Genomic DNA, 23,327 nt, shown 5'->3' with positions numbered 1-23,327 from the left:
TGAGATCTCCTCCTAGGACAACCCTCTCATCCCAGGAATCAATCTAGTGAACCTTCATTGCACCCCCTCTAAGGCAAGTATATCATTCCTTAGGTAAGGAGACCAAAACTGTACACAGTACTCCAGGTGTGGTCTCACCAGAGCCGTATATAGTTGCAGCAAGACTTCCTTACTCTTATACTCCAACCCCCTTGCAATAAGGGCTAACATACCATTTGCCTTCCTAATTGTTTGCTGTACCTGAATGTTAACTTTCTGTGATTCATGTACAAGGACATCCCAATCCCTCTGAATAGCAACATTTCTTAGTCTCTCATCTTTTAAAAAATATTCTGCTTTTCTATTCTTCCTACCAAAGTGGATAATTTCACATTTCCCCTCCTCGCCCACTCACTTAACCTGTCGATATCCCTTTGTAGCCACTTTACGTCCTCCTCACAGCTTACTTTCCTACCTAGCTTTGTATTGTCAGCAAACTTGGATGCATTACACTTGGTCCCCTCATCTAAGTCATTGATATATATTGTAAACATCTGAGGCCCAAGCACTGATCTTTGCGGCACCCCATTAATTACAACCTGCCAACCTGAAAATGACCAGTTTATTCCTATTCTCTGTTTTCTGTCCATTAACCAATGCTCAATCTATGTTAATATATCACTCCCCAATCCAATGAGCTCTAATCTTGTGTAACAACCTTTTGTGTGGTACCTTATCGAATGCCTTTTGAAAATCCAAATATACTACATTCACTGGTTCCCCCTTATCTACCCAAAACCAATGCATCCACTCTCTCTGCAGCCACCTCTTTTAAAACCCTAGGATGTAGGCCAGTCCTTGCTGGAAACATAACGGCGAGTTCATCACGCACGCCATTGTTAATGGGCAAATCGGCCAGTAAGTTCAGGGGATAAAGTGAAAGGCCGTGAGATGCGAATCTCCAGAACTTGCTCATCAATTTGCACAAACGGCATCTCGCCCTTAGCCTCCTCGTTATTTTTAAGAACTTGCTGGATTTGCACATTAATTGCCCATTAAACTCACTGTAGAACGTTAAGTCTGGTAATTAAGAGCATAAATACCCCTTTAATTATGTGATAATTGTTAATGCCAACGCCAATCAACCTCTCTGACCCAGAAAAGCAACAATTTAAACTGTTCATTCTCATTCCTGCAAGTAGTCAATTGTTGGAGATTTTAAAAATGTTAAATTTTAAATCTTTAAATTTTGTTCTTGCCTTTCCTTTCTGTCTCTATTCTTCTCTCTCTCTTAATCCAATCGTTCTTTCCCACTTTATTTCTCTTTCTGTACTTGATTTGATTCTAATTCATCCTGTTTCCTTCTCAGATGTTACTCTGTTTCTTTCTCATTGCTTAAGCAGATAGACTGTTGGTCCCGCCGTTCACTAAGGTCCCAGATGTGCCTTTATCAGCTCGCACTTCCAGCAAGTTACGGTGCAGAAAAATTTCTAGCTAAGCGGTGCAAGAAAAAGTCTAACTAACAGCACATGCCGCAAAATGCCCCGCTGCAACAAGATTCGGCACAATAAATTTAAAAGGGTATTTCGAAAGGAGAGTGAATGGGATTAAATGGATAGCTCTTTCAGAGAGCCAGCGCAGACATGATGGGCCGAATGGCCTTCTCCTGTGCCGTAAAATTCCATGAATTCTATGATTTGCCAATTGCTTAATATTACAAAATTAAGTTTGAACTATCAGATATTTATAACGTGAAGAAATATTTGTGATATGATATTTTACTTAATGTTTGAATTGCAGCCACTTGCAGAAAATAATGCTTTGATATTTCCCGTCACATCTGATGGGAGACTTAACAAATTGCGTTGCGGGTTACCTTGGTGCAGCCAGCGTTCCTGCAGCACAGCAGTTAAAATAAAGGCACAGTGCAGTGATACTTGAAATGTTTGTTTTGAACTTGCTGTGTTTTCCTGTCCAATTGTAAACAATTTTACAACACCAAGTTATAGTCCAGCAATTTTATTTTAAATTCACAAGCTTTTTCCTGTCCAGGAGATCCTGCTGATGAAGGGGGAAGGAGAGGTGAAGCTGAACATGACCATCGGCAAAGGAGAACAGTCCCTGAAGAGCAGTAACCAGGAGGGGCGAAAGGCCATTCACAGCCAGCTCCAGGCTCTCAAGGAGGCCTGGGCCGAGGTTGTCAGCAACTCTATGAACTGCCACAGGTACAGCCTGGGTCTGAAGTAACTGCAGTCACAGGGTCTAACACCTTATTTGTAATCCATGGTTTACTTTCTATAAAACACTTAGACAATATATCTTAACAGTCCACCCCCCTCCCTGGCCACTGTCCTATGCTGAACCAGACCGTTTGCAACCGTGGCGTCCTATTTAACCCTGAGCTGAGCTTCCGACCCCATATCCGCTCCATCACCAAGTCTGCCTAGTTCCACCTCTGTAGCATTGCCTGTCTCCGTCCCTGCCTCGGCTCATCTGCTGCTGAAACCATTTCCAAAACTTTGCTGCCCATATCCTAACTCGCACCGAGCCCTGTTCACCCATCACCCCTGTGCTCACTGACCTACATTGGCTCCCGGTCCGGCAACGCTTTGATTTTAAAATTCTCATCCTTGTGTTCAAATCCCTCCAGGGCCTCACCCCATCCTATCTGTAATCTCCTCCAACCCTGCAACCCTCTGAGATCGCTGCGCTCCTCCAATTCTGGCCTCTTGCGCATCCCTGATTTCCATCGCTCCACCATTGGTGGCCGTGCCTTCATTTGTCTAGACTCCAAGCTCTGAAATTCCCTTGCTAAACCTCTTCACCTCTCTACCTCTCTCTCCTCCTTTAAGTTGTTCCTTAAAACCTATGTCTTTGACTAAGCATTTGGTCACCTGTCCTAATATCGCCGTATGTGGCTCGGTGTCAAATTTTGTCTGATTACGCTCCTGTGAACCTTTGGGACGTTTTACTATGTTAAAGACAATATATAAATGCACATTGTTGTTGTTGATTATAACTAATTTTCCTTGGGGATTTGATGGAGAAGAATAAACTTGCCTAAATTTGAATACATTTGTTAATGATTAAGAGTGGGATGGAAATGTTAAAGGCAGTGTTACATAAAAGTGTCTGACAATGCATGCTGCACACCAGATTTTTAATATATTATAGAAAGATAGATATACAAACAGTCACATGGGGAGGCCGTGGAATACCTTGTCATCCTGAGACAAAGATGACACTTATCAATGGCACCAGCTGTTTATTTGTTGTCAGGATGTGATCAACACTGGTGAGGCCGCATTTATTGCCCATCCCCAGTTGCCCTGAGGGTATTAAGAGTCCGCCATATAGTGGAAGGCTGGAGACACATTTAGGCCCAGACCATGTAAAATGGCAGGTTCCCTTTCCTGAAGGACATTAGTGAACCAATTAGTTTTTTAAGACAATCCAACAGCTTCAAGGTCATTTTTCAGTTGCCAGCCCCACAAATTACCAGATTTATTGAATTCAAATTCACAACTTGCCCTGGTGAGATTTGAATTTATGACCTCTGGGTTGCCCGTCCAGGACCAGAACCACAAGGCTGCTGTTTGCATCACAGAATTACAATGGTTTAACGGATGCGATTCATCAGAGGCGACCTCATTTCCATCATTCTCTACATCCTAGTGGGTAGTACAAGGTTGGGGGGGGTGGCAATAATCAGAGCAACATGTCCAGCTAAATGGTACGTTATGTGACCTTCCCTCTCCCAACAGTGTGTAGAGTCTCGTTCATAGGCTGTTCCCTTTAGTTCTTTCCCATCATCGGCAGGAATCCCGTGCTTCTCACCAATCGAATTAGAGGCAGCGTGTTGCTTTCCTTCATTGGTGCCTCTTCTGTAACCGCACGTTCTCTTGTTCATTTTCCGTTTAGCCATCTCGAGTGGGCAGTGGTACAGTGGAACAGTTACTTGGAAGGTAAGAGTCAGCTACAGCAGTGGATAGAGTCTATGGAACAGGAAATGAGCCAAGGCCTGGAGCAGCAGCCAGACCTGAAGGACAAGCTTTCTCAGCTGGAGCGACACCAGAGTCTCTTAGCCGATATAGAGAAGCACTCGGTTATACTCAACCGCTTGATGGAAAAAGCCCAGGAGCTGCTGGAGAGAACTGGTGATGCGTCTTTTACAGAGGACTCACAGCTGGAGATGAGGACCCAGTTTGCTGATGTTGTTGTGGTCGCCAAGGTAACTTGCCTTTCCTGATTGGGTCCGATTCCCCAGAGTTATAACGGAAATAACATTTATAGCCACGGTGAGGTAGCTTAATGTGAGAGTTGTGGCTTTAATTGCTGTTATTGAAGTCACGCCTTGCTTGGTTTCTGGCTGAAAAACCGACTTTCTTAACAGATGTAGTTTGTGCATCAGAATACATACAGGAAGAAAACAATTCTATTCATGTTGACAAAGGACTTAACTTGGACTGTAATTGTAAAACATTATATAGGGAATCACCCCCCCCCTCCCCCACCCTTGACAGCCGAGTGGGAAAAATCCCTGCCCAATAAACCATATAGACCCAGTTCTCAAGTTCAATTTCAGATCTGCACTGTGCTGGCTGATAGTTTGGTCAGCAGTTATGCTGATACAGTTACAGTGATACGGTTAAAGTGAAATGGTGATACGGTTATGGTGAAATGGTGATACGGTTACGGTGAAATGGTGATACGGTTACGGTGAAATGGTGATGCGGTTACTGTGAAATGATGATAAGGTTACAGTGATATGGTTACGGTGAAATGATGGTAACGTTAGGGTGTTACAGTCACGGTGATACAGTTACGGTGAAATGGTGATACAGTTACGGTGAAATGGTGATACGGTTACGGTGATACGGTTACGGTGATAAGGTTATGGTGTTCCAGTTACAGTGATATGGGTAATGGTGATTCACATGGCCTGAGCACCCGGGGTGGGGGTGTGCGAAATTAGCCAGCTCTCCCACTGCTGATTGTCATCCAATGACCGTGTTGGTGTGGGGTGACGTTAGGATTGGGGATGTCTGTGATGCCCTTCATGGTGGAATAACCCTCCTGACCCATAATGTCGAGGCTTGTACAGGGAGAAAGGCAAGGTACATGATGGGCCGCTGGTGCCTCTGTAAGCGTAGCCCAACAAAAGTCACCACCTTCAGGAGAGGAGGAGAGGAAACGGGATGGGGGGGAGGGAGAAATGATCCAGTGGGTTACGCATATGTTCCGATCTTAACAACTTCAGTACAAACGTGGTGATGTTTACAGCTCATTTGATTTCGATTCCAGGGGAAAGTAAAAAAGCTGGAGGATGTGGTGCAGGACCATCAGCACTATCACAGCGCGGTGCAAGAAACGACCAACTGGCTGAACTCGGCAAAGGAGGAGCTCCATCGCTGGTCGGATTTATCTGGAGACTCGACCGCTCTACAGCGAAAACTGAAGAAAGTCATGGTAGGAAAATCACCACTTACTTGGGCTACAGAAAATATACAGCAGGTCCGTCGGCACCCGCAAAGAGGAAAGACAGATTCACATTTGGCGTTAGCCGTGGCTCAGTGGGTAGCACTCTCACCTCTGAGTCAGAAAGTTCAAATCCTACTCCACAAATTGGCTGCCATGTTTCCTATATTACAACAGTGACTACCCTTCAAAAGTACCTCATTGGCTGTAAAACATTTTGGGATGTCCTGAGGTCGTGAAAGGAACTATATAAATGCAAGTCTTTTTTTCTTCTTTTTTCTGTCAGGCCATGCACACCCCAAATTTTAACCCATTCTCTTTACAGACACCGAATGACCTGCTGTGTATTTTCAGCATTTGCAGATTTCTCTTTTTATGTAAATATGTTACTAGATTTTTTTTTGAAGAAGAGTTTTAGGCTTCTGGCCGAAAGAGTGAAGCAGATTGTGCAGAACTGGAATCACTGGACCCTCTCGGCAAGTGAGTCAGAATCCGTGGAAAGAACAGATGAGTTAATGTAATGGGCGACAGTCCTTCGTTTGAACTGGAAAAAAATGAAAGATGGACAAAATTTTCAATAGAGTCAAAATGAAGGGAGGGGGGAAACACAAATAGCCCAATTTTAACTCCGTGCCCATTTTGGGTGGGTGAGTAGCAGTTGGGGGGGGGGGGGATGGTGGGGTGTGAGTTAGAAACTCACTGGCTGCTCCAGAATTGAAACCCGGGGGCTATTTTGACCCCCAAGCCTCATTTAAATCCTGCTGGCCGACTTCTCACCCGTTTCGGGTGGGCTGCGGCAGAAAATCGCGCAACCCGGAGGCCTCCCTATCAGGTCCCATGGGAGTCTCCTGATTGGGAAGGGGTGAGGGGGTTTCCGCAGCATACCTAAGCTTTCCTTGTGGGGCCCAAACAGCACTCCTGTTCCTCCTAGCTCCACAGGAAAAAAAAGTTGAAACTCTTATCTGTTGGAGCCTCTCCTTGCCCGATCATCTCCCCTACTGTCTATACCTGGCGGGAAACTCACTGCGACTTCCCACCGAGTTAAAATTTCAGTCGGGTCCCGATGACATCATTGGGACCAGACATGCAAATGTAAATAAGGTCCCCTGCCCACCCCCCCCCCCCCCACCCCCCACCGACAAGCCTGGCTCAGCTGAGCAGGTTAAAATCGGGAACGGTCAGCTCCAGGGCGGTAAGTAACCCGGCTGCTTTTAACTCCCCACTCGGCCAGTTTACGCCCAGCAGGTAGGGTTAAAATCGCCCCCAAAAACACCGCTCCTCCTCCTCTCGAGTTTCTCCCCCTCCCCTTCCTCTGCGTTCTGACTCTATTGAAATGCTTGTTCATCTTTCATTTTCCTCAGCTCTGACGATGGACTGTCAGATCAAAACATTAACTCGTCTGTTCTCTTCACAGCTGCTGATGAAATCCGCTGTGTGTTTGCAGCATTTTCTGCTTTTTCCCCCCAGATTTTCAGCATTTTATTTTGCTTTTGTGCTCATCCAGAATTGTTTGGTTCAACACCGTCATGGTGTTTCTTATGCAAAAGTAGCATGTTATCATTCTCTATTTAATGATTGTAAACCTTATGTCTGTAATCTCCTCCAGTCCTACAACCCTCCAATTCTGGCCTCTTGTGCTTCCCCGATTTCCTTCGCCCCACCATTGGCGGCTGTGCCTTCAGCTGCCTGGGCCCTAAGCTCTGGAATTCCCTCATTAAACCCCTTCGCCTCTCTACCTCTCTCTCCTCCTTTAAGATGCTCCTTAAAACCTACCTCTTTGACCAAGCTTTTGGTCACCTGTCCTAGTAGAATCATAGAATCATACAGCACAGAAGGAGGCCATTCTGTCCATTGTGTCTGTGCCGGCTCTTTGAAAGAGCTATCCAATTAGTCCCACTTCCCTACTTTTTCCCCACACGCCCTGCAATTTTTTCCCTTTCAAGCATTTATCCAATTCCCTTTTGAAAGTTACTATTGAATCTGGTTCCACCATCCTTTCAGGTAGTGCATTCCAGATCATAACAACTTGCTGTCTAAAAATAATTCCCCTCATCTCCCATCTGGTTCTTTTGCCAATTACCTTAATTCTGTGTCCTTTGGTTACCGACCCTCCTACCAGTGGAAACAGCTTCTCCCTATCTACTCTACCAAAACCCGTAATAACTTTGAACACCTTTATTAAATCTCCCCTTAACCGTCTCTGCTATAAGGAGAACAACCCCAGCTTCTCCAGTCTCTCCACATAACTGAAGTCCCTCATCCCAGGTACGATTCTAGTAAATCTCCCATGCACCCTCTCTAAGGTCTTGACATCCTTCCTAAAGTGTGGTGCCCAGAATTGGACACAATGCCCCAGCTGAGGCCTAACCAGTATTTATAAAGGTTTAGCATAACTTCCATGCTTTAGTATTCTATGCCTCTATTTGTAAAGGCAAGGATACCGTATGCTTTTTTAAGTTTCCTTATGTGGCTTGGTGTCAATTTTTGTTTGATAATGTTCCTGTGAAGCCCCTTGGGACGTTTTACTATGTTAAAGGAGCTATCTAAATTCAATTTGTTGTTGAAGTAAAGTACCAGGTGTCGGATCTGTGAGATTCAGTGGATACAGTTGTCTTTATTGGGCAGAGGAAGGGTTAATATTTTCTGCAGGATGTTACGTAGCATTCGCTCAACTATGAACTTTCAAACTGCTCCATGAGGACTTGCATAAACAGTTATGACAGTGCTGGTGACTGCAAATGTTTTCCATTCCCAGGAGCTGATCGTTTCCAGACGGAATGGCAGAGAACGTTTAAACAGAGTAGAGGATCTGGCTGGAGAAGTGCGACAGCATACAGCAGCCAGCGGGTGTGGGGCGATAGGCAGGGAGCTGGAGGCACTGCGGGCTGACTGGCAGCAGTGGGAAGAGAGCACTCTGCAAGCACAGAGTGGACTGGAGACCATGCTCAGCCAGATGACCAGCTCTGAGCAGGAGTTTGTGGCACAGGCCGCTCAGCTAGACAAGGACCTGCAGGACTTCAGTGCCAGTCTCGGGGCCTGTTCGCACAGCCTGTCCCAACTGCAAGACAAAACCACAGACGAAGAAGTTGTGGAATGTTGGCAGAAAGCAAAGGTTTGTTCTGTGCTCGTAAAGGTCCAGTGGAGTCTGTATGGGGGAAGCGGAAAATGAGTATGGAAAGTAAATTAACATTGGGCTGCTTTGGATTTGGTAATGCCAAACAATGTTTAGAGGGGATTAAAAGAGAGCGCCTTCTTAACAGATAATTGTACACCATACACATCAATATATTTATACATTAGTGAAGTGAAACAGTTTAAACTGTTTCGACTCAGGGACATGAATTCCATCTTTGAAAGCTGAAACTTTAGATGTTTTCTGGGGATCACAAATTACTGGTGAGTCATTAGACTGCTGACTAATCCAGGGGCTTACAACTAAAGGAAAATGCTCCATTACACTGTGAGAGACTTATCCAGACTAACTTAACACTCTATCTTGCATTTAATTTTGTACATAATGCATCTCTTTCAAGATAGTAAATAGTTTGACAATTTTAAGTGTTACTGGTTTCATGGAACAGACCTCCAGATCAAAAATAGCAAATGTTCTGCTGCACACAGTATCACTCCTACACACAGTATCACTGCTACACATGGTATCACTGCTACACACGGTATCACTGCTACACACGGTATCACTACTGTGCACAGTATCACTCCTGTACACAGTATCACTGCTACGCACAGTATCACTCTTATACACAGTATCACTGCTACACACAGTATCACTCTTATACACAGTATCACTCCATAGAACCTTAGAACTATAGAAAAGATACAGCACAGAAGGGGGCCATTCAGCCCATCAAGTCCGCGCCAGCTCGAAGAACAACCAGGTGCCCATTCTAATCCCACCTCCCAGCACCCGGTCCGTAGTCCTGCAGCTTAGAGCACTTTAGGTGCAGGTCCAGGTACTTTTTAAAAGAGTTGAGGGTCCTTGCCTCTGCCACCAATCCTCATGTCCCCTATAATCCTTCCGCCAATCAGCTTAAATCAATGTCCTCTAGTTCTTGAACTCTCCGCTAGAGGAAACAGGTACTTCCTGTCTACTCTATCTAGGCCCCTTATAATTTTGTAGACCTCAATCAAGTCTCCCCTCAGGCTCCTCTACTCCAAGGAAAACAACCCCAGCCTATCCAATCTCTCCTCATAGCTGCAATTTTCAAGCCCTGGCAACATTCTTGTAATTCATCTCTGCACTCTCTCCAGAGCAATTACGTCTTTCCTGTAATGTGGTGACCAGAACTGCGCACAATACTCCAGCTGCGGCCTTACTAGCGTTTTATACAGTTCCTTTTGTATTTTATACAGTGCTTTTGTATTCTATACCTCGGCTAATAACGGAGAGCATTCCGTATGCCTTCTTCACAACCTTATCTACCTGTACTGCCACCTTCAGGGACTTGTGCACATGCACTCCAAGGTCTCTCACTTCCTCTACCCCTCTCAATATATTCCCGTTTACTACGTATTCCCTTTTACTGTTTGCCCTCCCTAAGTGCATTATCTCACACTTCTCCGGGTTGAACTCCATTTGCCTGCCACTTTTCCGCCCACTCCACCAACCCATTGATATCTTCTTGGAGTCTACAGCTATCCTCTTCACTATCAACTACATGGCCAATTTTTGTGTTATCTGCAAATTTGCCAATCATGCCCCCGACATTCAAGTCCAAATCATTAATATATACCACAAACAACAATGCCCCCTACATTCGCAAAGAGATCCATCGACATTTACCCTTTGCTTCCTGTTACTGAGCCAGTTTTGGATCCAATTGGCCACATTTCCCTGTATCCCATGGGCTTTTACCTTTCTGACCAGTCTGCCATGTGGGACCTTGTCAAATGCCTTACTAAAATCCACGTAGACAACATCCACTACACTACCCTCATCAATCCTCCTTGTCACTTCCTCAAAGAATTCAATCAGATTTGTAAGGCATGACCTTCCCTGAACAAATCCATGCTGACTATCCCTGATTAAACCATGCCTTTCCAAGTGACAGTTTATCCTATCTCAGTATTGATTCTAATAGTTTGCCCACCACCGAGGTAAGACTGACTGGCCTATAATTGTTCGGCCTTCCCCTCGTGCCCTTTTTAAACAATGGTACTACGTTTGCAGTCTTCCAGTCCTCCGGTACCTCCCCTGTATCTAGTGAGGTTTGGAAAATGATCCTCAGAGCATCCGCTATTTCCTCCCTGGCTTCCTTCAATAGCCTAGGAAACAATCCATCCGGCCCTGGTGACTTATCAACTTTCAAGGATTCCAGTCCCTCTAGTACTTCCTCTCTCGTTATGTTTACCTTATCCAATATTTCACACCTCTGCTCTTTAATTACTACGTCCAGATCATCCCTTTCCTTTGTGAATATGGAGACAAAATATTTATTTAAAACCCTACCCACATCCTCTGCTTCTACACACAAGTTACCCTTATCATCCCTGTTAGGTCCCACCTTTTCCTTAGCTATCTTCTTGTTCTTAATGTACTGATAAAACATCTTTGGATTTTCTTTAATGTTACTAGCTAATATTTTTTCATGTCCTCTCTTTGCTTTTGTTATTTCCTTTTTTACGTCATCCTGTACTTTCTATACTCCTCTAGGCTTTCTGCAGTATTTAGTTTTCTGTGACAGTTATAAGCTTTCTTTTTCTGCTTTATCTTGCCCCATATACTTCTAGACAACCAGGAGGCTCTAAATTTGGCAGTGCCACCCTTTTTCTTTGAGGGGTCGTATCTGCATTGTACCCATAGAATTTCATTTTTCAGTGCCTCCCACTGGCTTGCCACTGATATCTCCTCAAGTAGTTGTGTCCGGTCCACTTCTGCCAAATCACCTCTTAGTTCTGTAAAATTTGCCTTCCCCCAATTTAAAACGTTTACTCCTGATTTAACTCTGTCCTTTTCCATAATAATGCTAAAACTAACTGAATTGTGGTCACTATTCCTAGTATGGTCACCCACTGTCACTTCACCCACTTGCCCATCTTCATTTCCCAGGACTAAATCTAGAATTGCATCCCCTCTTGTTGGGCTTATCACGTACTGGTTAAAAAAGTTCTCTTGGACACCGATCAAGAATTTTGCGCCCTCTGTGCCCCTCACGCTGTTTGAATCCCAGTTGATGTTAGGATAGTTGAAGTCCCCTACTAATATTGCCCTCTTATATTTGCACTCAGAAATTTGCCTAGATATTTGTTCTTCTATCTCCCTTTCGCTATTCGGAGGTCTATAGTACACTCCTAGTAGTGTGACTGCCCCTTTTTTATTTCCTAGCTCAACCCATATGGCCTCGATTGATGATCCATTTAGCATATCATCCCTTCTCTTAACTGTAATTGATTCTTTAACCAATAATGCTACCCCCCTCTCCTTTTTTATCACCCACTCTATCCTGCCTGAAAACTCTATATCCAGGGATATTGAGCTGCCAATTATCCCCCTCTTTAAGCCAGGTTTCCATTAAAGCAATGATATCATGCTGCCATGTGTCTATCTGTGCCCTTAGCTCATCTGCTCCTATACACAGTATCACTCCTATACACAGTATCACTCCTATACACAGTATCACTGCTATACACAGAATCACTCCTATACACAGTATCACTCCTATACACAGTATCACTCCTATACACAGTATCACTCCTATACACAGAATCACTGCTATACACAGTACCACTCCTATACACAATATCACTGCTACACACAGTACCACTTATCATGTGATTATACTCCTTTAGGCTCCATGTGATTATATACACTATTCTATGTCTGTATTGAATGAACAATGAATGATATTGTAACCTTTGGTCTCCCCTTAGTGTTTCAGTATATAATTTATTACTGATTTGGTGCAGGAAACAGAGGAAGCTCTGAAGGAGGCAGAAAGCACGAGTGAATCATTGAAGGCTCAACTAAATGACCTCTGCAGATTTTCCAAGGATTTGAGCTCACATTCAGATAAAGTTTCTTCTTTAATCAAAGAATACAATAGGTAAATGCCCGATTATATTGAAACAGTTTGGAAATGAAGAAGTCAATCTGTTTCATACTGAAGCACTGTGTTTAGCCTGGGCTCAATGACTAGCACTCTTACCTCTAAGCCAGAAGGTAGTGGATTCAAACCCTATTCCAGGCACTTGAATCCATAATCTAGGTACCACTTCGGTGCAGTACTGAGGGATTGCTGCACTGTTGGAGGTGCTGTTTTTTTGGAGAGGCCTTAAATTGGGGCTCCACCTGCCTGATCAGGAGGACACAAAAGATCCCATGGTACTTTTCAAAGAAGAGCAGTGAGATCTCCAGGAGAGTAAATTTGGAGGCCTTTCCATCCAGGTTTAGATCCTTCTCTGGGGACGGATGCCCATGACTGTTGCTTAAATTGATTCCTAAATTTCTTGACTTTTCAATCTGTGCAGCCTGCTCCAATCTACCCTGCAAGACTAGCCAAAGCTGCAATCGAGCAAATATGATCTTGGAGGAAAGGGTGGTGTCGCTGGATGCTCAGCGCATCACATAAACCTAAGGGGGTAATTTTCACCTTCAGCGTTTGGGCGGTTAACTGGCAGAAAGGATCGTCCGCCTGCTCTTCTTTACACAGAGAGTGGTGAGAATATGGAACTTGCATGGAGTGGTTGAGGCAAATAGCAGATGCATTTACGGAGAAGCTAGATAAGTATATGAGGGAGAAAGGAATCGAAGGATACGTTGATAGGGTGAGATGAGGTAAGGTGGGAGGAGGCTCATGAGGAGCATAAACACCGGCACAGACTAGTTGGGCCAAATGGCCTGTTTCTGTGCGGTAAAATGCTGTGTAATTCTATGTTATAGAAGCCGTCCCATTCCCATTCCATTGATTTCGATGGAAGCCGCGTTGAAGCCATTATTACGAATGGTTTTGATCAAAAGTGTGGAACAAGTCACATTGTGCATTGACTCACAAGGTTCCAAGGCTCTCTGCAATCGCACAATCTCCTCATGTCTTTCTGGCTGAGCTGGGCGTTGGAGCAGCCTTGGCATCACATGATGTTGAAGCAAAGGCCACGGCATCAATAGCGGCCTGTGTTTTGGTATTGGGTCTAAGGGAGTCCTGATTGCTACTTGGTGAGGAATACCAGAACCTCCGGTGGTGACCTTGCAATAAAAACAAAACATGCTGGAAATCCACAGAAGCTCAGGCAGCATCTGCAAAGGGAAAAGACTGGTCACGAGGTTTTTGGTTTGTAACCCTCCATCTAATTTATTGTCTCCTTGTTTCTTGCTCACCACAGCCTTTGCTTGCAGACAGCGAAGTACTGTCAGAACAAGGAAAAGGCACTGGAACAACGATTCCGTACAACTTTCAGGGAGTTTCAGCAGTGGATGATTAACACTAAAATCACCACCTGCTTTGATACGCCTCAAAATATTGATGAAGCAACTTCAATCATACAGAAACTGCAGGTAAAGTGCTCACAGGAAACAACTATGACAATAATAATTATTGTGATAAAACAGGAGAAGTGCTCAAATCAAATGTTTAAAAAGGAAAACGTACAAAAAATGCAAACTAATTGGAGGGAAAAGGAAGAGCTAGGGAGCTTCTAGCATGCCTTGCTGCTCTTGGTTTCTTGACTCGGGGGGCGGGGGGAGGAGAAAGGTCAAGAGTGATAGTGAGAGGGGATTCTATAGTTAGGGGAGCAGACAGACATTTCTGCGGCCGCAGATGTGATTCCAGGATGGTATGTTGCCTCCCTGGTGCCAGAGTCAAGGATGTCACTGAGTGGCTGCAGAACATTCTGGAGGGGGAGGGTGAACAGCCAGACGTCATGGTCCATATCAGTACCAACGACATAGGTAGAAAGAGGGATGAGGTCCTGCAAGCAGATTTTAAGGAGTTAGGAAAGAGATTAGGATGCAGGACCTCAAAGGTAGTAATCTCCGGGTTACTGTCGGTGCCATGCGCTAGCAAGTATAGAAATAGGAGGATAGAGCAGCTGAATGCGTGGCTGGAGAGATGGTTCAAGAGGGAGGGCTTTAGATTCCTGGGGCATTGGGACCAGTTCTGGGGGAGATGGGACCTGTACAGGCGGATGGGTTGCATCTCAACAGAGTTGGGACCAATGTCCTCGCGGAGAGGTTTGCTAGTGCTGTGGGGGGGGGGAGGGGGGGCTTAAACTAATTTGGCAGGGGGAGGGGCACCAAGGTGTAGCATTAAAAAGGCAAAACAAGATGCACAAAGGATTGGGAGAGAAAGATAGCGCTAAAGCAAGAAATAGTATGGTAGTAGATGGGACCAGACTAAGAGAGAGTGCAAGAAAGTCTAAGATAGATTTATAGTGCATGTGTGTAAATGCATGAAGTGTGTTAAACAAGGTTGGAGAGCTGCAGGTGTAATTGGCCACATGGGAATATGATGTAGTGGCGATAATGGAGACCTGGCTCAAAAAAGGGCTGGATTGGGTATTCAGGAAAGATAGGGAAGGGAAGAAAGGAGGGGTGGGGGTGGCAATATTGATTAAGGAGAATATTGCAGTGCTGGAGAGAGAGGATGTCCTGGAGGGGTCAAGGACAGAATCTATTTGGTTAGAGTTAAGAAACAATAGAGGTGTCGTTACACTACTGGGTGTATTCTATAGGCCACCAACTAGTGGGAAGGATATAGAGGAGCAAATTTGCAGGGAAATTACAGAGAGGTGCAAAACCTATACAGTAGAGATAATGGGGGACTTCAACTATCCTAATATAGACTGGGATAATAATAATATAAGGGGCAAATAGGAGGAGGAATTTTTGAAGTGTGTTCAGGAGAACTTTCTTAACCAGTACATTTCTGGCCCAACGAGGAAGGAGGCATTGCTGGATCTGGTTCTGGGGAATGAGGCGGGCCAAGTCGATTAAGTGTCAGTGGGGCAACATTTAGGGAACAGCGATCATAGTATGATCAGGTTTAGAATAGCTATGGAAAAGGACATGGACCACTCTAAAGTAAAAATACTCAAGTGGATGAGGGCCATTTCACTGGGATGAGAACTGATCTGACCCAGGTAAATTGGAATCAAAGATTGGCAGGCAAAACTATAATTGAACAATGGGCGGCCTTTTAAGAGGAGATGGTTCAGGTACAGTCCAGGAACATTCCCATGAGGGAGAAAGGTAGGGCAATTAAAGCCAGAGTTCCCTGGATGTCAAAAGAGATAGTGAGTAATTTGAAGCAGAGAAAAGGGGCATATGACAGATGTCAGGTTGATAACACAAGTGAGAACCAGGCTGAATATAGAAAGTTCAGAGGGGAAGTGAAAAAGGAAATAAGAGGGGCAAAGAGTGAGTATGAGAATAGACTGGTGGCAAACGTAAAAGGGAATCCAAAGTCTTTTATAGGCCTGGTTGATGAGGGCAATGCGATTGATGTGGTGTATATGGACTTTCAAAAGGCATTTGATAAAGTGCGGCAAAATAGGCTTGTGATCAAGATTGAAGGCCGTGGAATAAAGGGGGCAGTAGTAGCATGGATACAAAATTGGCTAAGTAACAGGAAGCAGAGAGTAGTGGTGAACGGTTGTTTTTCAGATTGGAGGGAGGTGTACAGTGGTGTTCCCCAAGGGTCGGTACTAGGACCACTGCTTTTCTTGATATACATTAATGACTTGTACTTGGGCGTACAGGGCACAATTTCCAAATTTGCAGATGACACAAAACTTGGAAGTGTAGTGAACAGTGAGGAGGATAGTGATAGACTTCAAGAGGATATAGACAGGCTGGTGGAATGGGTGGATACGTGGCAGATTAAATTGAACGCAGAAAAATGCGAAATGATACATTTTGGTAGGAAGAACGAGGAGAGGCAATATAAACTAGAGGCACAATTCTAAAAGGGGTGCAGGAACAGAGAGATCTGGGGGCATATGTGCATAAATCGTTGAAGGTGGCAGGACAGGATGAGAAAGCGGTTAAAAAAGCATACGGGATCCTGGGCTTTATAAGTAGAGGCACAGATTACAAAAGTCATGATGAACCATTATAAATCACTGGTTCAACCACAACTGGAGCATTGTGTCCAGTTCTGGGCACCGTACTTTAGGAAAGTTGTGAAGGCCATAGAGAGGGTGCAGAAAAGATTTATTGGAATGATTCCAGGGATAAGGGACTTTAGTTACGCGGATAGACTGGAGAAGCTGGGGTTGTTCTCCTTGGAGCAGAGAAGGTTGAGAGGAGATTTGATAGAGGTATTCAAAATCATGAAGGGTCTAGACAGAATAGATAGAGAGAAACTGTTCTGTTGGCAGAAGGGTCAAGAACCAGAGGACATAGATTTCAGGTGATTGACAAAAGAACCAAAGGCAACATGAGGAAAAACTTTTTTACACAGTGAGTGGTTAAGATCTGGAATGCACTGCCCGAGGGGGTGGTGGAGGCAAATTCAATTGTGGCTTTCAAAAGGGAACTGGATAAGTACTTGAAAGGAAAAAATTGCAAGGCCACAGGGATAGGGCGGGAGAGTGGGACTAGCTGGATTGGTCTTACACAGAGCTGGCGCGGACTCGATGGACTGAATATCCTCCTTCCATGCTGTAACCTTTCTATGATTCTATGACTCCTCAGCTATGTTGGGTTATAATAAGCTTGCAACAGGCGTGTATTTGAATTGACGATCCTGCAGGGTCGTGTTTGTATTTGAATTGAAGCGACTGCAGGATCATGTTTGTATTTGAATTGAAGGTATTGCTGGATTGTGTTTATATCTGAATTGAAGATACTGCAGGGTCGAGTTTGTGGGGAGGTTGCGCAGACTGAATTAGATTGCCACCTACTTGCCCAGCAGTAACATTAGAATCTCTCTATACTCTATAGTTGGGGTTTTTCTATTTGCGTGCTGAAGTTTCTTTTGAATTAGGTAAAGTGATTAAACCACTGTGGTGGTGGTGATTGGGAATGTGAGGTTGGGATTCATACAATTCAACACTTGGCAGTGAATCTTGATGGGAAGATGGTTGTCAGGCCTTGTGTTAAATGCATAGTAGGAGAGGGTTCACTGGCCGCATCATCTTGCGGGGGGAGAATTCATCATTAGGTGGAATTAGCATGAAGCACATTAGGAGGGAAGAGAAAAAGACACAAACCCTTTGCAAGAAGCACAGGATGTCAGTGTAACAGATAACAATAGCCCTTGTTATTTTGTTGTTGCTGGCAAGGCCGCATTTATTGCCCATCACTACTTGCCCTGAGAAGGTGGGGGTGAGTCTCCTCCTGGAAGCAATTGTGTTACAACTGAGTGCTTGCTAGGCCACTTCAGAGGGCAATAAGAATCAATCAAGTAGGGTGGGATTCGAGTCACGTGAAAGTCAGACCAGGTAAGGACAGCAGGTTCCCTTCCCTGAAGGGCATTAGTGACCCAGCTGGGTTTTTGCAACAATCCAGCAGCTTTCATAGTCACTTTTTCCAGTGCCAGCCCACATCGAGAGTCCCTCGAGTTAAGACATTGCATACACAATGGGGGTCTAATGCAGTTTGCTGTTAATGTCACTGAGCCACAGGCCGAATGCATTCCATGCTAATACTGCATTTGTGTTACACTCCTGCTGCAGGTAGTCCTACCTCCCACACCAGCAGTCCAATCAGGCCGCCTGGGGACATGAGACTCACCTCAACAGGCAAAGCACTGCCAATGTCGAGCATTAACAGCCGTCAATTCATTCTAGGGGTGGGAAGACTGAGCTCTCCTGCTGTCCATTCAGAACAGCAGTGCAGGGGAAGTCCACAGTCAGAAACATGGCTTTCAGGCCCGTGCAGTTGGTTTGATGTTGTGATGGTGACTTTTGACTGTCATTGTTTATTCATTCATGGAATGTGGGCGTCGCTGGCGAGGCCAGCATTTATTGCCCATCTCCAATTGCCCTTGAGAAGGTGGTGGTGAGCTGCCTTCTTGAACCGCTGCAGTCCGTGTGGTGAAGGTTCTCCCACAGTGCTGTTAGGTAGGGAGTTCCAGGATTTTGACCCAGCGACGATGAAGGAACGGCGATATATTTCCAAGTCGGGATGGTGTGTGACTTGGAGGGGAATGTGCAGGTGGTGTTCCCACGCTTGCTGTCCTTATCCTTCTAGGTGTTAGAGGTCGCGGGTTTGGGAGGTGCTGTCGAAGAAGCCTTGGCGAGTTGCTGCAGTGCATCTTATAAATGGTACACACTGCAGCCACAGTGTGCCAGTGGTGGAGGGAGTGAATGTTTATGGTGGGGGATGGGGTGCCAATCAAGCGGGCTGCTTTGTACTGGATGGTGTCGAGCTTCTTGAGTGTTGTTGGAGCTGGACTTATCCAGGCAAGTGGAGAGTATTCCATCACACTCCTGACTTGTGCCTTGCAGATGGTGGAAAGGCTTTGGGGAGTCAGGAGGTGAGTCACTCGCTGCAGAATACCCAGCCTCTGACCTGCTGTTGTAGCCACAGTATTTATATGGCTGGTCCAGTTAAGTTTCTGGTCAGTGGTGACCCCCAGGATGTTGATGGTGGGGGATTCGGTGATGGTAATGCTGTTGAATGTCAAGGGGAGGTGGTTAGACTCTCTCTTGTTGGAGATGATCATTGCCTGGCACTTGTCTGGCGCGAATGTTACTTGCCACTTATCAGCCCAAGCCTGGATGTTGTCCAGGTCTTGCTGCATGCGGGCATGGACTGCTTCATTATCTGAGGAGTTGCGAATGGAACTGAACACTGTGCAATCATTGGCAAACATCCCCATTTCTGACCTTATGATGGAGGGAAGATCATTGTTGAAGCAGCTGAAGATGGTTGGGCCTAGGACACTGCCCTGAGGAACTCCTGCAGCAATGTCCTGGGGCTGAGATGATTGGCCTCCAACAACCATTACCATCTTCCTTTGTGCTAGGTATGACTCCAGCCACTGGAGAGTTTTCCCCCTGATTCCCATTGACTTCAATTTTACTAGGGCTCCTTGGTGCCACACTCGGTCAAATGCTGCCTTGATGTCAAGGGCAGTCACTCTCACCTCACCTCTGGAATTTGTTGTTAGCTTGGCTCAGTTGGTAGCACTCTCATGTCTGAGTCATTAAGGTTGTGGGTTCAAGCCCTACTCCAGAGACTTGAGCACATAATTTAAGCTGACACTTCGGTTCAGTACTGAGGGAGTGCTGCACTGTCAGCGGTGCCGTCTTTCGGATGTGACGTAAAACTGAGATTTCATCTGTCTCTTCAGGCGGATACGAAAGGTAATGAACAAAAAACTTGTATTTATACAGTGCCAAAGTGCTGTACAGCCAATGAAGCACTTTTGAAGTGATCTCACTGTTGTAATGTAGGAAACAGTATTGATTCAAAAAAGGAGCAGGGAGTTCTCCTGGTGTCCTGTCAAATATTCATCCCTTAACCAACACCACTAAAAACAGATTAACTGGTCATTTCATTTATACATAGAAATACGTGGAAATTAGAATACGGAAACAGGCCATTCAGCCTAACCAGTGCAAGTTGGCGTTTGTCCTCCACATATTTGGTATTTGTGATGCCTTTCTATTGTACCTGCCTATCTAACAACAGTGATGGTAATTCATTGGTTCTGAAGAACATTGGGACATCCAGAGGATGTGATAAGGTGCTATACAAATGCGAGTTCTTCCTCTGTATAACTGCACAGTCATTGTTGCTTCTGTGCTGCCACTGATGCTCCATGTTCCACCTTACAATGTAATCGTAGCAATTTCACATCAGCAGCTGCCTTAACGCGTTGCTCCAAGTGGTTCCACGATGTAGACATGCCGTTGGCTGGTCTTACTGATGTCAGCCGTGGCTCAGTGGTACCACTCTCGCCTCTGAGTCAGATGTTTGTGGGCTCAAGCTCCACTCCAAAGACTTAAGCACATAATCCAGGCTGACACTTCAGTGCAGTACTGAGGGAGCGCTGCCCTCTTGGGTGGATGTAAAAGATCCCATGGTGCTATTTCGAAGAAGAGCAGGGGAGTTATCCCGGTGTCCTGGCCAAAATTTATCTCTCAACAATACTAAAAAAAGGCAGATGATCTGGTCATTATCACATTGTTGTTTGTGGGACCTTGCTGTGTACAAACTGGCTGCTGCATTTCCTACATTACAACAGGGACTACACTTCAAATGTACTTCATTGGCTATAAATCGCTTTGAGACATCCTGAGGTCTTGAAAGACGCTGTAGAAATGTAGGTTCTTCTTCTTCTACTGATGGCCGTTTTGTTTTTGCTTTTAGGACTTCCTGTCAGAAAGCGAGGCCTGTCAGAGCAAACTAAACACCCTGATTTCCAAAGGTGAGCTGTTGAGCAGGATTCTCAGCAAGGAGAAGGCCGAGGCAATAAAGGCCAAGGTGTCCACTGCCAAAGAGGACTGGAAGAATTTGTTAGCAAACCTGCACCAAAAAGAGGCTGCCTTACAGGTAGGAAGCAGCTAACAACAGCTGGTTAATCGGTACCTGGGAAACTGAGGGGAGTGGATAAACATCTGAAAAAGAAAGAGGTCAAATGGGAAAAAGTGGGACTAATTGGATAGCTCTTTCAGAGAGCCGACACAGGCACGTTAGGACGAATGGCCTCCTTCTGTGCTGTAAGATTCCACGTCCCTTTCATGGTTCCCAAGTCTTTCCTACCCATTCACTTTAACAAACGCTTTCATGGGCGTGATACCGTGCGGGCTGCGAATCAGATGTGCTGAACTTTGCGCCCCCGTCACATGACACTCTAACCACCCTCTTTGTAAAGAAATTTTTTCGCACCTCCCCTTTAATGCTTTTTCCAATTATCTTGAGTTCATGCCTTCGCTCTGACCAGCAGAACCAATCTGATCGCCGTTTACCCACCGTAATCTTCGGTTTAAAGTTGTCAGTTTATAAAGAGCCGCCATAATCTTCGGTTTAAATCTGTCAGTTTTTAAAGGGCTGCCGTAATCTTCGGACTAAAGGTGTCGGTTTTTAAAGTGCTGCGTCATCAACAGTCCGTGTTTTCTTTCCCCCCCCACCCCCCAGAACTTGCAGTCTCAGATGAAGGACTTCGAAGCTGGAGTTGGGCCTGTGCAGGAGTGGCTGGTTGCCACGGAAACGGCCGTGCAAGGGAGCAGCGGCCAGCTGCCCGACCTGCTGGCGAAGAAAAACGAACAGTTCAGATTGCAGGTAGCCCACCCTCTCGCAAACAACAGCCTGAGAGTGTCGCTGTACATGACGCATTTCACCACACGCTTCATGTGATTCACAAACTTGTGGGGTGATGTCTTTTAGTGGGACAGTTATCTTTACCACCACAATATGTCATCACTATCACCTTCATCCTCTGCTGCCGAACTCACGATTCAGGCCCTCCTTTCTGCTTATCCAGTAATCCGGTGCTTGTCTTAACCTTTGTAGAATGTGTCTGTTTCCAGTTTTCAACAAGTAGCTACGCACGCTAACTGCTTTTAATGTGCTTTGTTTTCAGTGCCACGCATGATAGCGTTAGTTGATACTCTCCATATGCCTCGCTCCTGCCAAATATAATACGCAATGTAACATGTGGTTTTTCTTGCAAACCTGCTTGTGCCTTCCAGTCTGTCCTAGAGGATATAGCCTGCCATGAACCCCAGCTAAACAAGCTGAAAGAGAAAGCTCAGCACCTGTGGGAAGAGCAAGCGTCTAACAAAAGCTTTATGCACAGAGTGTCTCAGCTGTCCACTTGGTATTTAGCCTTAAATAACTTAGCCAAGGTAAGGCCAAGAAGTGAATGTGTTCTGCTTGAAAATCAAAACGAATCAAAAGTGTAACTTTCTAAGAGAAAAACATTGCAACAAATTCTCTGATTTGCCTTAGTTGTTCTATGACTCTGCTTACAGTGAGTGACTATTCTGTTATTTTCTCAAACGCATATCGTGAAATTCCCAGGTGTGGTTGTACAGTCGGGATTGTTTTATTAATTGAACCCCTCCGTACTGGAAAACCCAGTATAAAGACAACATGGATGAAGTACTGCGATCAGTAAATGTGTCTCAGATAACGAAGCTTCCCCTTGCTGTTAATGATCTTCCTTCGAATTATTAATACCTGTGAAGCACAGTCCCTGAGCGACAGTCCCTGAGCGACAGTCTCTGAGTGACAGAAGTACAGACAGATGAAAAGACCTGTGAGAGATGCGTGTAAAGTCTGGGAGCATTTAGAGTCACTTGTGACCCGAGGAGCTGATTCATTATCACCTGGATTCGGTTTCAGTTCATTGCACTGGTTGTGAAACCCTCTCATTAACCAATTTTTGAGAGTAAGCGGGGTGACTAAGCACCTCGATGTAATAAATAAACTGTACCGCACGTTTAAACCGTGTTAACTTTAGTGAAATATTCACTTTAGTCAACTAGATGCAGGCTAGGGAGCGACACTAAGAAAGAAAGCAAGACTTGCATTTCTATAGCACCTTTCGCGACCTCAGGACGTTCCAAAGCGCTTTAGAGCCAATGAAGTACTTTTTGAAGTGTAGTCACTGTTGTAATGTAGGAAACCCGGCAGCCAATTTGCGCACAGCAAGGTCCCACAAACAACAATGAGATAACGACCAGATGATCTGTTTTGGTGATGTTGGTTGAGGGATAAATATTGGCCAGGACACCGGGGAGAACTCCCCTGCTCTTCTTTGAAATAGTGCCCTGGGATCTTTTACGTCCACCTGAGAGGGCAGACGGGGCCTCGGTTTAACGTCTCATCCAAAAGTCGACACCTCCGACGGTGCAATGCTCCATTAGTACTGCACTGGGAGTATCAGCTCTGATTATGTGCTCAAGTCTCTGGAGTGGGACTTGAACCTGATGACCTTCTGACTCAAAGGCAAGAGCACTAC

At 45.2% G+C, this 23,327-nt stretch overlaps 1 protein-coding gene across 6 annotated transcripts in view; it reads left to right on the top strand.

Annotated features, from left to right (window-relative positions):
• The window catches only part of syne1b (spectrin repeat containing, nuclear envelope 1b), a 478,102-nt gene that overhangs the window by 179,138 nt on the left and 275,637 nt on the right, over positions 1 to 23,327 (top strand). For 5 of the 6 annotated variants that reach the window (XM_067989378.1, XM_067989371.1, XM_067989373.1 and 2 more), the window contains exons 50-58: positions 2,032 to 2,204; positions 3,901 to 4,210; positions 5,284 to 5,448; positions 8,213 to 8,569; positions 12,382 to 12,518; positions 13,795 to 13,966; positions 20,732 to 20,914; positions 21,500 to 21,643; positions 22,054 to 22,209. In XM_067989378.1, the coding sequence (XP_067845479.1) occupies positions 2,032 to 2,204; positions 3,901 to 4,210; positions 5,284 to 5,448; positions 8,213 to 8,569; positions 12,382 to 12,518; positions 13,795 to 13,966; positions 20,732 to 20,914; positions 21,500 to 21,643; positions 22,054 to 22,209 (1,797 nt within the window). The remainder of the gene's footprint in view (positions 1 to 2,031; positions 2,205 to 3,900; positions 4,211 to 5,283; positions 5,449 to 8,212; positions 8,570 to 12,381; positions 12,519 to 13,794; positions 13,967 to 20,731; positions 20,915 to 21,499; positions 21,644 to 22,053; positions 22,210 to 23,327) is intronic. The other variant, XM_067989374.1, reaches the window with a different exon arrangement.

Source organism: Heptranchias perlo, chromosome 8 (assembly GCF_035084215.1).
Source record: "Heptranchias perlo isolate sHepPer1 chromosome 8, sHepPer1.hap1, whole genome shotgun sequence".
NCBI lineage: Eukaryota > Metazoa > Chordata > Chondrichthyes > Hexanchiformes > Hexanchidae > Heptranchias > Heptranchias perlo.
Note: the sequence above shows the minus strand (reverse complement) of the source record. Positions and strands in the feature narration are given on the sequence as shown.